General features: G+C 38.2%; 1 protein-coding gene across 2 annotated transcripts; it reads right to left on the bottom strand.

Moving 5' to 3' along the window:
* Window positions 1-4,142: 4,142 nt before the first annotated feature.
* On the bottom strand, window positions 4,143-14,982 carry LOC118808918 (transmembrane protein 273-like). Of its 2 annotated transcripts, none has more exons than XM_036571797.1 (5): window positions 14,833-14,982; window positions 6,031-6,084; window positions 5,018-5,134; window positions 4,908-4,938; window positions 4,143-4,802 (listed from the first exon to the last, which is right to left on the bottom strand). In XM_036571797.1, the coding sequence occupies exons 1-5, from the start codon at window positions 14,891-14,893 to the stop codon at window positions 4,775-4,777; spliced, it is 291 nt and encodes a 96-aa protein (XP_036427690.1). In that variant the 5' UTR covers window positions 14,894-14,982; the 3' UTR covers window positions 4,143-4,774. The 2 variants fall into 2 exon arrangements, with proteins under 2 accessions (XP_036427690.1, XP_036427691.1); XM_036571798.1 differs by having other exon boundaries at window positions 5,018-5,128.
* Window positions 14,983-16,318: the final 1,336 nt, after the last annotated feature.

Here is a 16,318-nt window from a genome sequence, read left to right as displayed (position 1 = left end):
GTAAACAGACTTGTTTACAAGGCCATTGTAGCCCTTGAAAGTGAGAAACGTGGGCGAGTTTATTGTCCATATGAAACTTGGAGAGTCTGTATACAGACTGGAGTGAGCAGATCGCCCTCTTCTGGTAAAAGTCTGACATTACATACATTTCACAAACCTGAAATGTAGATTACAGACCTTTGGAAACATAAAGGTGATTTTTCATAATTTCTGCATCATTCAGAATGGTTTACTGTAGAGAAACATACGGACTTGGATGTCTGGTGATAGGAACCAGGGGTCGCCATGACTACAACACAAATATAGACATTTTATTTACTATCCAGAACCACCAGTGAACCTACACGTGTTTATATGTGATGTTGATGGTGGTAAAAAAGTCTGATGAATAAATATGATTCAAAATGATTCCATGTAGTAACTTTCTGTGAGGGAGCTTTTAGAGGTGAATGTCTGGTTCCTATCACCACCACTGTGAACAATTCGGACTCTGTAAGTTTATCTAGAACAGAGCGTTTCACACCAAACCACTCTGAACCACTCTGTTTACATCTTAACAGTTTAATTATGTAGAAATAGTGATTTGGATTTTCCCTTAAGCACAAACAATGTGAAGAAATGTCTATGTGTGGAGGTTCTCACAGGCTTCCAGAGGGAGTGAAGGCCTCACGTTACTGCAGTTATCTGCCTCATTAAACCAAACTTTGCACTGCATTTTCAGCTGCTTTACTGCCTGAACCACCACTCAGGAAACCCAGCACTGACAGATCAGTGAGAAAGAACGAGTGTATGAACTTTTAACTTTGGTAAAAAGTAAAAAAAAAGAACAATATACAGTTCTGTATATTATGAATTTTTCAGGACAGACCAAAAATGGCAAAACATTAAATAACACCATGGTGATGCAGGATCACTGGGAAAAATGGTCATATTTAGACATTTATTGAAGATTTCCAGTATTTCTGCAGAATGAAGTCATTACGTGATTCAGAATGGTTTGGGTAAAATGGTTCATTGTAGCCAAACTTACTGATTTCCTAACAGTTGTGTTTCTTTTCAATGGATCATTTCACATCAAACCACTCCGAATGACTGTGTTCACATTTTGAAGACTGAATCATGCAGTTTCTGAAAAATCAGTGGAATTCCCTCATACAAGGTTATTGTTGCACTGAATAGAGTCTAATTAGTCTAGTTATAATAAACCCACATGCTGTATTAATTTTAACATCTTCTGTTTTTATACAATGTTAAAGCAATTTTTTTTAGAAAGGTCATACACAGTGCATCCCTCCATCTGGCCATTTTCCCCATAGACTTCCAAACAGTTTTTCCGTAGTGCTCTTACACATAAGCCAAAACCGACTTCAATGTTGTAAGTGTGTGTTGTGCTGGTGTGAGTGGATCAGACACAGCAGTGCTGCTGGAGTTTTTAAACACAGGTCCACTCACTGTCCACTCTATTAGACACTCCTACCTCGTCAGTCCACCTTCTAGATATAAAATCAGAGACGATAGCTCATCTACTGCTGCACAGTTTGTGTTGGTCATCCTCTAGTCCTTCATCAGTGGTCACAGGACGCTGCCCACAGGATGCTGTTGGCTGGATATTTTTGGTTGGTGGACTATTCTCAGTCCAGCAGTGACACTGAGGTGTTTAAAAACTCTAGCAGCACTGCTGTGTCTGATCCACTCAGACCAGCACAACACACACTAACACACCACCACCACGTCAGTGTTACTGCAGTGCTGAGAATGACCCACCACCCAAATAGTACCTGCTCTGTGAGGGTCCATGGGGGTCCTGACCACTGAAGAACAGGGTAAAAGGGGGCTAACAAAGTATCAGAGAAACAGATGGACTACAGTCTGTAACTGTAGAACTACAAAGTGCACCTATATAGTAAGTGGAGCTGATAAAATGGACAATGAGTGTAGAAACAAGGAGGTGGTCAGAATGTTATGCCTGATCAGTGTAATTTACTGCAACTTACTGTCTTTTTGGGACTTTTACAGAATTTTATTGGCAACTCTTGTTGCTGGTAGGCTACTGTATAAATATGTGTTACAGCAATTTGCTTTAAACCAGATTACAAGTAAAATGAATAGTTACTGTAAAAACTATAACTTAATATTCAGTAACATACTATAATTATTTTTACAGTAATTAAAAACACTTTTTACAGTAGTTTTTTGTCTGTTTTTGCAGTGCAGTATTATGTAAATTAACATAACATGAGGCTGTTTTATTGTGCTGGTTCAATGGATCACAGAACATATGCTACCAGACACTACCATCACTCACTCACTCCCTCACTCACTTACTCACTCACTCCCTCACTCACTCACTCACTCACTCCCTCACTCACTTACTCACTCACTCACTCACTCACTCACTCACTCACTCATCAGCTGTTTATCCTCCTGGGTTGCAGGGGCACCAGAGTCTATACCAGTGCTATACAAGTGTCTCATTTATTTAAAAAAATCCCAAAGTTATCTTACATTTAAAAGTAATGTTATTGCCTTGATGTCAACCTTACACGCTTGATGTTGACGCTCTCTCAAGCAGCTTAATGAGGAGCCGCTCAGCTGCTCTTTACATTGTGTGAATGTAAATGATAATTGGAATAAAACAAATGCTCTAAAATCACTCAGACAACAATCTTGCCCTGTTAACTTTCACTGAACGTTAAGGATGTTCATTCTTCTTTCTTATGCTTCATTCTCCTCTAAACTTACCATTTTTGCCACTACATAAGCTGCGTTCCAAAGCCGAGGCTGTAGCTGAGGTAGTGCGGGTCCTCGGTAGGACCGTCCTATGAAGACTCCTCCTTAGTAGCCTATTGGTCACACAAATGGAGCAGCCCTAACGAGGCTGTGTGGTGACGCCACCAGAGCGGCGTGAAACTTGTGAGGGAACTGGTGAGAGAAAATGGAGCCGCTGCATTGAGTTTGTTGCTTTTTGATTTCTTCACAGAAATGGAGGAGATGATCTTATGTAGTACAATAAACTACATCCATACAAATACTTCTGAATAAAATACGATATATGGACGAATTCTTTAATTAATGTCATTTTACAGTTTATAAGGTAATGAAGACGAATTCAAGGACCTGAACAACTTACAGTTTAAAACATACTCCGCTCCAACGGCTTTGATTTCCACCATTTCCTCCTTCGCGTTGTTCGTGTGCAGAGAACTGTGGGTAACCAAAGGCCTGGAAGGAAACATCTGATGCATCCTTGAAATCACTCAGAACGTAGGTTGCATTTCTAGGCTGTATATGAAGAATGCTTCACTTTGGAACAGTCTGCTATGATGTAGTGGCCGAGAAACGCAGCCTACACTTTGGGACACAGCTAATATACTGAAACAATACTGGCTGCTGAAAACCACTTTTTGGACAGTTCTTCGTGAATGAGTAGCAGCCTGGGCATGTCAGTAAATGTTTCATGTAAAAAACGTTCATTATGTAATAAGTCCTTGTACCTGCTCTTTCCTCTAGCGCCTCTATTTGCCAGGTTCTGTTAGCACCAAACTAGCTTTGGTTTATATTGATATTTAATGGCAGATCTAGCTAAAATACAGACATCTCAAGCACAAAACTGCCAAGTAATATTTTTATTTTGTATGTTGCTGTTTTACAGTGACAATATCAAACTGTCAGCCTGTATCTTATGTTGAAGCTGGTTAGCCTCTAATCCTGTTAGCTTTCTGCCAAGCAATAATCCTGCTGTAGCGGGGACTGAATAACGTCAGTTAGCAAAAATATAAAGCATGGGGCAGTTTACCTTTTCTAGATCACTGTACCACTACTTTCTTCACAGTGTTCACTTATGTTTTTTCTGCGTCATTTTTATGCATCTAATCATCCAGCAATGCAGTGACGCAATACACTGATCTGTGAATAACAGATCATGAAATGTTTTGTGGGACTCTGAAGGTGAGGACACAGAGCCTCGCTGCCTCCACAGAGACATTATAATCCAAAACATATGGTCTGATAACACGGCAAGAGTCAGAGCTCAGTTTAGAGATCTAGGAGTCAGGAGGAAATAAACTCCTCTGTTCCAGACTCTGCTACTCTGACGGTTGAGAGTGTTCCCTTTCAAATGAGACTGAGATCATGACCGTAGCCCAAAGTATGTGGGAACAGCGCCCCCTTTTATTTTGGATATACAGGCAAAAATGGAGTGACAGTCAAAGCTACAGACCAATGATATTACTTACATAGTTCACAGGTTACAGGCATAATAACTGGGTGTTGTGGACATAGTTGTGTACAGTTGTAAAAGGTTGAAATTTTACACAATACGGCCTGGATCACATCCCTTTAGAGCCCATACCATAACATCAAACAATTGGATGCATAATATTCAGGCATTTTTATCACAAATAACACCAGAAAATTTCAAATTTGGTTCAACTCAGGACAATAACAGAAAGCTTCACCTCTGATCTGTGAGCTTTTTCATGACATCACCTTTATTTACAAACTTTGAGAGATTCCCGCTCAAGTCAAATCCAGCAGAAACACAAAATGGGAACCTCTCAATCAAAATGACCCAACACTCTTTATTAAACGATCAATACATTCAGTGGCTAATCGCACCAATAAGATCAAGTAAATAAGTCCCTTTGACAGGACGTAGAATAGTAGAAAGCTTCGTTCCTCATGGCTTTACTAAAACCTCAGAACGAGAGTCACATAATGTGCCCTGAGCTGCTGGTCGTCCTTTCTGAGACTGATTGGCTGCAGTAGATTTGCTTCATCTCCTGCCTTCCAGCTCAGTGCATCTGGAAGGTGAAATGGAGGAGCTGTTAGATCATTATTACATCGCTGTAATCAGCATTAAGATGATGGAGACGTGTAGAACAAGACCTTTATATATGCACCCTTACTGCATGGTAGATGGTCTTCTCATTGAATCATCTGGAAAGTAAGGAATTCCGATGTTAGGACTGAGAATGGTTCAACCGTCAGAATGGTTGGTGGCATGTAATTAACTCACCTGATGGTTCGTTGTCAAGCATGTGTCGTCTAATCATGCAGAGTTTTATCGCGATGAAGCATGCGGCGAGAAATAAGCCAATCCCTGTTCCTATTACGGCATATTTCACTTCTGAGGCTCAAGGAAAAGGTTGAACACGTCAAGAAAGATATGAGCAACAACAACAGGTCATTGAACATATACAGCACTGTGTGACCACCCGTCATTTTTAATATCAGGTCAAAACAGCCATTAAGTACAAGTTATTCATTTGTCAGTGCCAGAAATAAGATATTGAATAGCAGAAGCCTCAACAACTAAATCTACTCTCAGCTGTTTAGTGTTCAGTGAGTCACTCTTTCCCTTTATTCCAGCTTCCATTCTCTTCAGGAGACTCACTTTCAGCTCCTCAAAGAATCTGCAGACACACCTCCAAAGTTCAGTCTTAGAAGCTGGTTGATCATTTTCTGAAGTAATCAAACTCATTCAGTGGTGTTGAGGTCTGGACTCTGGGGTGGTCAGTCCACTGTTCAGCTTCTTTGTTTGATGTGTCCGTCTCCTTTTCTCAGTGAGGTTCTTCTTGATCAGCTACACATCCTTTCAGACCCACAGCGCTGAGTCGTCTTCTCACAGTGGAAGGATGGACAGAAACACCTGTGGATGTTTTCAGATCTGAAGCAGCTTGATTTTCTCCTCTCTCTCAGAGATGAAAGCTTTAAGTGCTGTTTATCTGATGGGGGCAGTTTTGGGGTCTTCCCAGCTCTTCCAGGTGGTTGTTGGGAGACTCATTTTCTCTGTTTGTCCATTTAACTCCACTTCTGGAAATTTCACTCACTTTGACTTTCTCCTTCACTATGCAAGTGGATTGTCTCATATCTAAATATTTCCTGAAAAAATGCTTGTACTTAATGGCTGTTTTGACTGGAAATTAAATAAATGTGGTCTTTGACTTTTGCTCAGTTCTGTATATGAAAATGACTGTAATAATTACTATTAGTAAAATGAAATTCTGGATTGCTGACAGTTTCTCTTACCTGGTTCATCTCCAGAAGAGCCACCATCCCCTCGTACACACCTCAACAATGTGTCTGTAAAAACATATATCCAAGAATTATTTAGCATTTCAGTAAACTCATTTAAAGTATTTACTTGAAAACTGTTTATTTTGACACTATTGCATGTTGCTTTAGTACATCTTTATCTATAACAGGAGCGTCAAACCCAACCATCAAAAGGACTATATTAAAACATCTCAACAAATCCGTGGGCCAAAGAACACCTATGATTTTATTCATTTTTTTCAAAAACCATTTTGCTACAACCTGAATTGGCCATTGTTAATTAAAAGTATGGCAAAACATCAACAGCAAAATACAAGCGGTTGTAGTAGACCATTAAATATTATTTTAATACTTGAAATATTCAAAAAAGGAAATGAATAGTGTGTGTATAGATATAGATATCCAATAATATAGTAATTAATGGTGGATAACTGTATATACCTGATTAGTCCACTGTTAATTATGAAGTAACAGCTAATGCATGTCTTATAAACTATTTTTATTATTATCACTAATAATATTTTCTCACACCAACTGAATGCAGATTTTTTGGATTGTTGTCTCTGGTCAACAGACTCATCAGCCTCAGTTTAGATGTTCAGCGTCTGAGTCTCCGAACCGGAGCTGTGCATGTCAGCATGTCAGCACAGTGATTAGCTCTGCTAGTAAAATAACAACATGCAGCATTTAGTGTTTCTAGGTTTTGTCTTCTTTGTGCTTTGAGGTTTCCGGTGGTTTATGCAACATGTCCATCTCCTTTTCATGAGGTGTAAACATTTGGTAGGGAACTAAGCTGAAGTTAGAAGCTCGTGAGTGTGGTGCAACCTGTTTTGATTTTGCAATACACAAACCTGAACTCAGTGAGCCTGTTGTAACTGGCCTGACTTAACTGAGCTTACATTCAGCTGGTAAAAGTGGCTCCTGGGCTCTTATGAAGGGCTAAGGCGGACTGAATTTACTACACGTTGCTTGTGACCCCGTTACTTACACTGCTGTCACTCATTTCATCCAGCAGAAACAGGAAGTGGTCTTATTTTCATGCAGGGAGGAAGTGAGATAAGATCTCTGATACGCTGTTCTACTTAACGGATCCTTAAAGCTCTTACACAGTGTTGCTGCCCTAATTTAATCACTTTTCAGCCAAGTGTCACATGCTGATTTTTGCTCTGTGTGCTTTAGTTCACCATCATGACATTAAACATTGTGGAATCTGTCACAACAGTGGAAATTATATAATTGAACTGAACCTGTCAATGACAGCATATGACAGGTTTATGACATGGCTATGTCAGTGTTATGTAGCAGGCCTCAAGTAAAGTTTCACATATTTCTAGTTTTGAGATTGTGGTAGGAATATTAAATGATTATTTAACTTATTTCTAGACTTTTGCTTGCTGGATTTTAAGCCAGGAACTCTTATTCTACTGGCAGATAATTTTGTTTGTTTCAAAAAAGAACGAGGCAAAAATTAGCCGCCAGAAGATTAAGACACTTTCAGTAGATTGAATGATTTAAAACACATAAAAAAGCACTCACTGACAGTATGTATGACATATATACGTTCACTGACTGTGATACATATGATATAAACATGCATTGACTGTATATGTGATATATGATATATACACTAATTGACTGTATATATGATATACATGATATATACACTCATTGACTGTGTATATGATACATATATATATAATAGATACACTCATTGACTATATATATGATATATGATATATACATTCATTGACTGTATATATGATATATACATTGATTGTATATATGATATGTACACTTGCTGATTGTATATGCAATATATATTATGTATACACTCATTGACTGTATATATCGCTGTTGTCGGAAGAAATCCTCATATCTCCAAAATGGTAACTTTACACGTTGAAGGAAAAAACCTATTTTACTTTTAATGTAAGTCAGTGGAACCAGATGGTTTTCAAGTAATTTTGGGCCGTTTCTTTTGGTCCATTCATCATGAAATTTGCACAAAATGTAAAGGACAACAAGCATTTTCAAATTCTGTCAAAAACTGAAAAACGACAAAACTTGAGAAGTTTTCTTCCGACAACAGCGATATGATATATATGATATATACACTCACTGACTGTATATATGATATTAATTATATACACACTCATGGACTGTATATGTGACATGATATGTATTCTTACTGACAGTATATATGATATATATGATGTATACACTCACTGACTGTATATGTGATATATGATGTTTACACTCACTGACTGTATATATGACATATGAAATATACACTCATTGGTTGGAACATGCAGACAGTGTTGCTCTCACTAGACGTCACTGATGAAAACTGGAAACTGTTCACTCTGTGGTGATCACATTATATCCATATTCAGATTCTGCATTTAAAACACTGTTATTGAAAGTAATACCTGCATTCTAATTAAACCTATTCTGTCCATAAAAAAGGTACTGTTTTGCATGGTGTGGCTGCAACTGACTGTGATTAATTACAGAATAATGTGATCAGTAGTGATTTTAATCATTTGACAGCTCTATTTAAAATAATTTTAAAACTACATTTTCTTTATGTGCAAATTGTGCTTCTTGTAGCGATGCGTAAAGCTTAAGCCAAACAAACTTCACAAACTTAATGCATGCGCAACTTTAATAACAGACTGCATACAGCTTGCCTGACCAGCTGATTAGCTCACTGTGGTTAGCCTAAATCCACTTCATGTTTAACACTCCACCCCTTCCTTGTCCTGCAGGAGCCACTTGTGTAATGTAATGTTGTGCAATGCACTTCCGAGTCGTGGTGAAGCCAGCAAGGGCGTTTTAAAAATAGCATTAAAGCATGTTGTGAGTATCTTTACTGGTGATGCTCTGTCCAGCTATTTTCAGTCCCTGCTCCTCTCAGAGGCATTTAGCTTTCTGCCTTATCTTCAGTAAGTCAAATGCCCATTGGGTTCACGTCAGGTGACCAATCTGACCAATAAAGAACATTTACCCTAAAAAAACTCCATAGCTCCTTAGCAGTATCACTATCTTGCTGCAAATTGAAATACCGTCCATTGTTGAGGCATTCAACTGGACCTGGGCAGTTTAGAAGCCTTGCTCTGCTTTACTATTCATTTCGACAAGTGAGGCCATTCCAGCCATACATGAGATCAGCAGTGAACCGTGAATGTTTGAGGCCTTCAGTTTGGGCCATAAATATCAAAAACTCTGAAAAATCACCTCTGTGATAATGCTAATTTCTCAAAGCCCTCTTATTGGATTCTCACCACTAAGCTAATGGTGACTCACATTAACTTTTTTTGACCATTCTGGATTGAACACGGACACGTGAAGAGTTCCGTATGTCCATATGAAGCCATTCAATATGTTTCATTTGAAGCTTGTATCATCACCGTCGAGACAAACCTCATTTCTCCAACTTTACAGGAGAAAGAAAATAGATTCTTAACTTTGAATGGGAGTCTATGGAACATAATTATTTTCCAAGTAATTTTGGAGCATTTCTATTGGTCTATTTATCTTGTGAAGACCAGCTGGCATGTTCAAATTCTGCCAAAGCACTAAAAAAACACAAAAATGGAGATACAAAGTTTTCAGTAAAGAGTCCTGACATAGAGCTGCCACCACTGTTTTCCATTCCTAACAACTAACCAGAACCTGCTTAGACTACAGCTCATATTCACAGTCAGTGACATATCTAGAACCTTCAGAAGGACTAGAGTGACTTTCTCATGGAATTAGTCCACCCATTATAAATAAAAAAATGATTGGTTGATTCCTCTGTCCCTTTCCAATGACGCTGGTACTCAGTCTAACGTGTAAGGTCTTCAGTCCAGCTCCTGAAGTCCTAACCAATGGGAGAGCAGCTTGGCTAAAGGAGATCCTAAGGGATCCTCTCTGTATGAGATGTTATGCTTTGGAACATGGGCAGTCTCTTGACTTCATGCTGGTGCAGGTTTGTAAAGCTAAATCTCCTCTGACCAAAAACACAACAGGCTTTTACGTAATTGGAAAATTTTAACCTGGACTTTGTGTTGTTGAGGCTCGACAGTGGTTTGAACCCTCTGAGGTTGCGCTGGGTGTAATATTGGTGGTACTTCTCTGTTCATCAAGTCAAAAAGAGTTTTAGTTTTAGTTTTTATCCACTACTCTGTGCTTCAACACACGGTCTGCCAGGTCGTTTGAGATCGATGAGCTCCGTGTGTTCTTGCTTCATGACAATATAAAAAGAGTTTATTTCTAAATCATTTATTCTGATATTTCAGCCTCGCTGACTCTTCTTTGGTCCTCATTTTGAGACCCAACAGCTACAAACTCCACATGCAAAAGACACACTTAGAATCAACTCAAGACTTCTAGATCAGGGCTGTCCAAAGTGAGGCCCATGGGCCGAAAGTTGGCCCAGAAGGATGTTTGATTTGGCTCACTGAAGATCCCCCAAACTCCCCCACACTTCACAGTAGGGCAGTGTTCCTAAGTTCCTAAACCTACATAAGACCTTCATGACAACTGATCTAGATCCACATAAACACTTATTCCAATGAGTGTCATTGATCATCAGAGGTGGGTAATAACTAGTTACATTTGTTCAAGCACATGTACTTCAGTAAAACACTGATGGATTTGTATTCTGAGTTTTTTCAAATCATATTTTACTTCTACTCAAGTATATCAGTGAGTAAAGAAGTCCAATTTTTACTCAGTTACATTTTAGCCATCCAATATTTAGGAACTCATTCCTTTTTTTTGTTTAATTTGACTCTGTTTTGTTGGTGACAGCATCTGTGCTGCTTCATTGTTGGTCACATCTCCATTTTTGGAGCTTTAGCATTTAGTTTTAGACCAAAATAATCCCAAGCAAACTTTATTTCATATATTAAGAGATGCTGGATTTACAACTGGAATTTATTTATAGTTATTCTGTACACTTCTAAAAAAAGATGGTTCTTCAGGGGTTCTTCATTAAAGAAAATGGTTCTATTTAGAATAATTAACACTCAAAGAACCATTTGCATGATTAGAGGGTTCTTTGCATCATGAAAGGTTCTTCAGACTGACAGAGAATGTGCTGTATGGTTCTGTATAACACCAAAAAGGGTTTGGCTAGTGTGACGATGTCAACCTGGTAAAAATAAAAGAACTCTAGAACCCCTTTAAAAAAGCTCTATAAAGAACCATATACAACCTATTTCTATCTCGATGCAAAGAACGCTTTAACCATGCAAATAGTTCTTTGAGTGTTTATGGTGCTTTATAGAACCATTTTCCAAACAACCCTTGAAGAATCGTCTTTTTAAGAATGTTGGGTATTTTTGATCTATATACCTCTGCTCAAGTTGCTTCTTGGGAATTTTTTTTTGTTTTATTATTTTATTGTTCATTATTAGTAATTATTTTACCCAAGTATCAATACTTTTAACTGAGTCTGCATTTAGGCTCATCTCCCCACCTCTGCTTATTGTAAAAGGTTGCATTCGGCAGCTTTGATGTCAGGTTGAGATAACATTTGATCACCTTTGAGGTTAAGTGACATAGATTTTTTTTTTCTGACTTTAGGCTGTCATGACATTTTCAGAGGTGAAATGACTTTATAGCTCAGTGTGTGTCACAGTGATATAACTGATAAATGAAATACTGAGTCATTTTCCTTCATTTGTGAGCTTCATTTTAACATTTATAAGACTTTAGCTGTGTCACATCATCAGCATTGTGTCACTGTGAGACTAAACTACAAGTCAGTTGTTGTAAAGTGCTGTCATCTCACCAAAGAAGTGTCATAACAACCTGACATCAGAAAAGATGAATGTCATCTGACACAGGTGTTATGTCAATTTGACATTAAAGCAGGCTTTATAACAGGCGATGGTTATGGGAATGAGCCTTTATAAGTCTATACCTGCTGTCATGACAAGCTTATGTAGCAGACAGTGGCAATTTTAAACCCTGTTTAAGGGCCCTCGTGAAAAGTCACTCTTCCTCAATAAATTCCATTTCTCTTCACGTTTACCGCCGCACTGCAGTAAGCAGCTAATAAAATAACCTTTGAGTTCTTCTGTTATTTTTGTAAATTTGTAGCTTGAACTGTATTGTTCTACCACTAATGGTTGTGGTGCAGCTGCAAGTTGGAAGTCTCACAAAAAAGTTGGCTGACTAATATTTAGATATCTAGATAGGTATTCTGTAATATTAGAGTGCTGACTAATATGGTGATTTATGCTTATGCAGCATGTAGAAATCCCAGCATTAAAGATCTGAATCTTATTCAACCATTTATTATCTAGTGTACACTCTGAAAAATGATGGTTCTTCAAGGGTTTTTAGTAAAGAAAGTGGTTCTATATGGAACCATGAACACTCAAAGAACCCTTTGCATGAAGAACCCCTTAACATTCCATAACATTCCATTTATTACATACTAAGGCTTATTATTCAGTAACTACAGGGACCTTATTTCAAACTAGGGCTATTCTTAGGTTATAGAAGTGTGTAATTAAACTTTGGGCCTGCCGGCGGACCCATAGTTTATTAAGGGGTTAAAGGGTTCTTTACATTGTGAAATGGTTCTTTAGATTGATAGAGAATGCCTTGTGCATGGTTCTATATAGAATCTTTTTGAAAAAGGTTCTATAAAGCAAAAAAAGGGTTCTGACAGGGTTGTGACAATGTCACCCTTTTTGGTACTATATAGAACCATTTTCAAAAAGATTCCATATAGAACCATCTGCAGCACATTCTCCATCAATTTGAAGAACCATTTCACCATGCAAAGAATCATTTAATCGTGCAAAGGGTTCTTTGAGTGTTCAGGGTTCTATATAGAACTGTTTTCTTTACTAAAGAACTAATGAACCCTTAATATCACTGACAATCAAGGAAAATTAACTACTGAATTAAATCTCTTTGGCTGCTGAGCCGCCCTAATGCTAAAATGCAAGGGTAACGAGCTAGCTGTTTTATTTTTTGGCCCTCGGCTCACCAAACGTTTCATTTTGCCCCCTGACACATTAAGTTTTAACACCCCTGCACTCCTCTGTTTCTATATGTGTTTGTGTATCTTTGTGATGTTCCAGCTCAGAAATCCAGTTCAAACACTTCCTGAATATATAGACTTTTGAGCCTATGAAGAGGGGCTGAGATACACGTCATCTGCCTCTCACCGTGTGGAACTGGTGGATTAGTGTGTCCGTCTACATTCTGTGTGAAACTGACCGATGGACACTCAGGAAATCACTAAGGACTGACCATCACGCCGGAAACCCTTCATTCTTCATTCAGTCCACATCGGAGACTCATGTGAAACAGCGTGCAGAGAGTTTACAGCTGCTGAAGCTGCTGCAGCGGTTTTGGAAAGTAGTGATGAAGATAACGGAGCATTTAGATATGAAACATATGAGGATCATGTTATATGAAGAGCCTTTAGAGGAGAGATTAAGAAGAGATGAACAGATCGAGAGAATAACCACAGACCACAGAGGGGTTAATGGGCTGTGCTGTAAGTGTGGAAGAAACTTCAAGGTGCTGTTACTGTGCTATAAATGTCTTATTGGTGCAGGAGCAGCTTATTTATCTGATCTACTGCAGCGATATGAGCTGAGCAGAACTCTCAGATCATTAGGAATAGTCAGTTTTGCACTTGTTATTCTCTATCCTGTTTACTCTGTGTGTTCTTTAAAACTTATTGCGTATATTGTTGAGGAAAATGTTATTTATCCTAAGTTAACTTCTAGCACTGTTATGCCAAGGATTAATTAATATTTTAGAGGTTTAATTTTATTTTTACTAATGTTCTTTCTTCTGGGTCACAGTGGGGTGGCGACCCAGTAGGATAAGCGGTTTAGATGATGTATGTATGTATGTATGTATGTATGTATGTAATGTTCTTTCTTGCTTATGGTATTGGAGACAGCACAAGTATGATTCTGCATTGGTAATCCCATTTATCCCATTGACACTCTTTGAGGCTAAATATTGCTCTGTTGTCCCAAAGATGAATAATTTATTTTTGTCTTTACCTCAAAAGTGATTGAAGTTAACCAGACTGAAATGCTTGCTCTTTAAATTGCAATGCAAACTAGTCTACTAACATTCATGTGGCTGTCCAGCGTCTACAGGGAATGGGTGGTAATATGGTCTATAAAAGTCCTTCATGGAAGGAGTCAGACCACCACACTAAGATTCAGCCGAATGATTGTTCATAGCATATTCATGAGTAATTCACTGTGCATATACTAAAGAAAAACAAATAATTAAAAAAATGAAATGTGCCTGAGTGTCAAAGCACTTAATGACCAAAGGCATGAAGTGAGGTCACTTTTATTTTGGCTGCCCAGAAATGAGGCATTTTACTGAAAATAACGTACCATTTCAGAATAAAAATGATTATTTTAAAAACTGTATTTCAGTAAAATGGCATAGTAATCCACATTAATATCATGTAAAATGTATACTTTATAAATGTTACTGCACCAACATATCTGCATTGTATTCATTGCACTGCATTTGTATCTTCAACATATAAATAAATTTCCCTGAAATACTAATTCAGGCAGATTTAGCCCCAATTTCTACCTTTTAATACATCAGAATAGACAGATATGTACATGATCAATATCAATCATCTGCATCGGCCCACATCCCCCAAATCGCCACATCCCCAGAGCAGACCAGACATCTCAGCTTACTTAGCTCAACTGACCAGAAACTTCTGTTCTAAACTATGAAACAAAGACGACAAAGGAGAAGTTGATAATTACTCACCAAGCGTGAAGAGAAATATGAGAGTAAAGCGATGTGTTTGATGTTCAGGCGTTAGAAACATACTTCAGCCTCGTCTCTTCTTCTTTTGTGCTGGTACTTGTCTGAAATTGTCTGTCTTCAGAAATGGAGCCATTTCCTGTGCTAGCAGTGTCATGGTTTCTAGATAAGATGTGGAGATATTGGCTGTGTGTCGTCGTAGCGTAACACATTTGTTACGCTACGACGTAAACAAACATGTAATAAAGGAGAAGTTGCTATTGGAGGATGCCTGTCACTCACACCAGATCACTTACTGTAATAACCTCTTACTGTAATATCTCTTACTATAATAATCACTTACTGTAATAATCTCTCACTGTAATAGTCTCTCACTGTAATAATCACTTACTGTATTAATCTCTCACTGTAATACTCTCTCACTGTAATAACCACTTACTGTAATAATCACTCTGTAATCTCTCACTGTAATAACCACTTACTGTAATAATCACTCTGTAATCTCTCACTGTAATAATCTCTCACTATAATAATCTCTTAATGGAATATTCTCTCACTGTAATAATCACTCACTGTATTAATCTCTCACTGTAATAATATTTTACTGTAATAATCCCTCACTGTAATAATCTCTCACTATAATAATCTCCTAATGGAATATTCTCTCACTGTAATAATCTCCTAATGGAATATTCTCTCACTGTAATAATCTCTTGCTGTAATAATCATGGGCAGCACGGTGGCGCAGTGGGTAGCGCTGTTGCCTCACAGCAAAAATGGCCTGGGTTCGATTCCCGGCCGGGTGACCAGGGTCATTTCTGTGTGGAGTTTGCCTGTTCTCCCTGTGTCTGTGTGGGTTTCCTCCGGGTACTCCGGTTTCCTCCCACAGTCGAAAAACATGCAGTCAGGCTGATTGGACATGCTGAATTGCCCCTAGGTGTGAGTGTGTGTGAATGTGTATGTCTGTCTGCCCTGCGATGGACTGGCGACCTGTCCAGGGTGTACCCTGCCTTCCGTCCAATGACAGCTGGGATAGGCTCCTTCTTTGTAAACATTCTTCAGATTGATAGAAAACCTTTTTCGAAAAGGGTTCTATATAGCACCCAAACAAACTTGACATCGTAACAATAGAAGAAGCCTTTTTAGTGCTATATATACATTCTTAAAAATGATGGTCCTCCATAGGTTCTTTAGTAAAGAAAATGGTTCTATATAGCAGCATGAACACTCTGAGAACGATTTGCATGATTAAATGGTTCTTTGCATCGTGAGAGGGTTGTTCAGATTGATGTAGAATGTTTATTATAGAACCTTCTGAAAAGGGTTCTAAATAGCACCTAAAAGGGTTCTTCTATTCTAACAATAGAAAAACCCTTTTTGGTGCTATGCAGAACCCTTTTCAAAAAGGTTCAATACAGAACCATCTACAGCACATTCTCCATCAATCTGAAGATTATTTTATGATTCAAAGAACACTTTAATAATGCAA

Source organism: Colossoma macropomum, unplaced genomic scaffold, assembly GCF_904425465.1.
Source record: "Colossoma macropomum unplaced genomic scaffold, Colossoma_macropomum, whole genome shotgun sequence".
Classification (NCBI taxonomy): domain Eukaryota; kingdom Metazoa; phylum Chordata; class Actinopteri; order Characiformes; family Serrasalmidae; genus Colossoma; species Colossoma macropomum.
The sequence above is the reverse complement of the archived record's forward strand: the minus strand, read 5'-3'. Positions and strand labels throughout refer to the sequence as shown.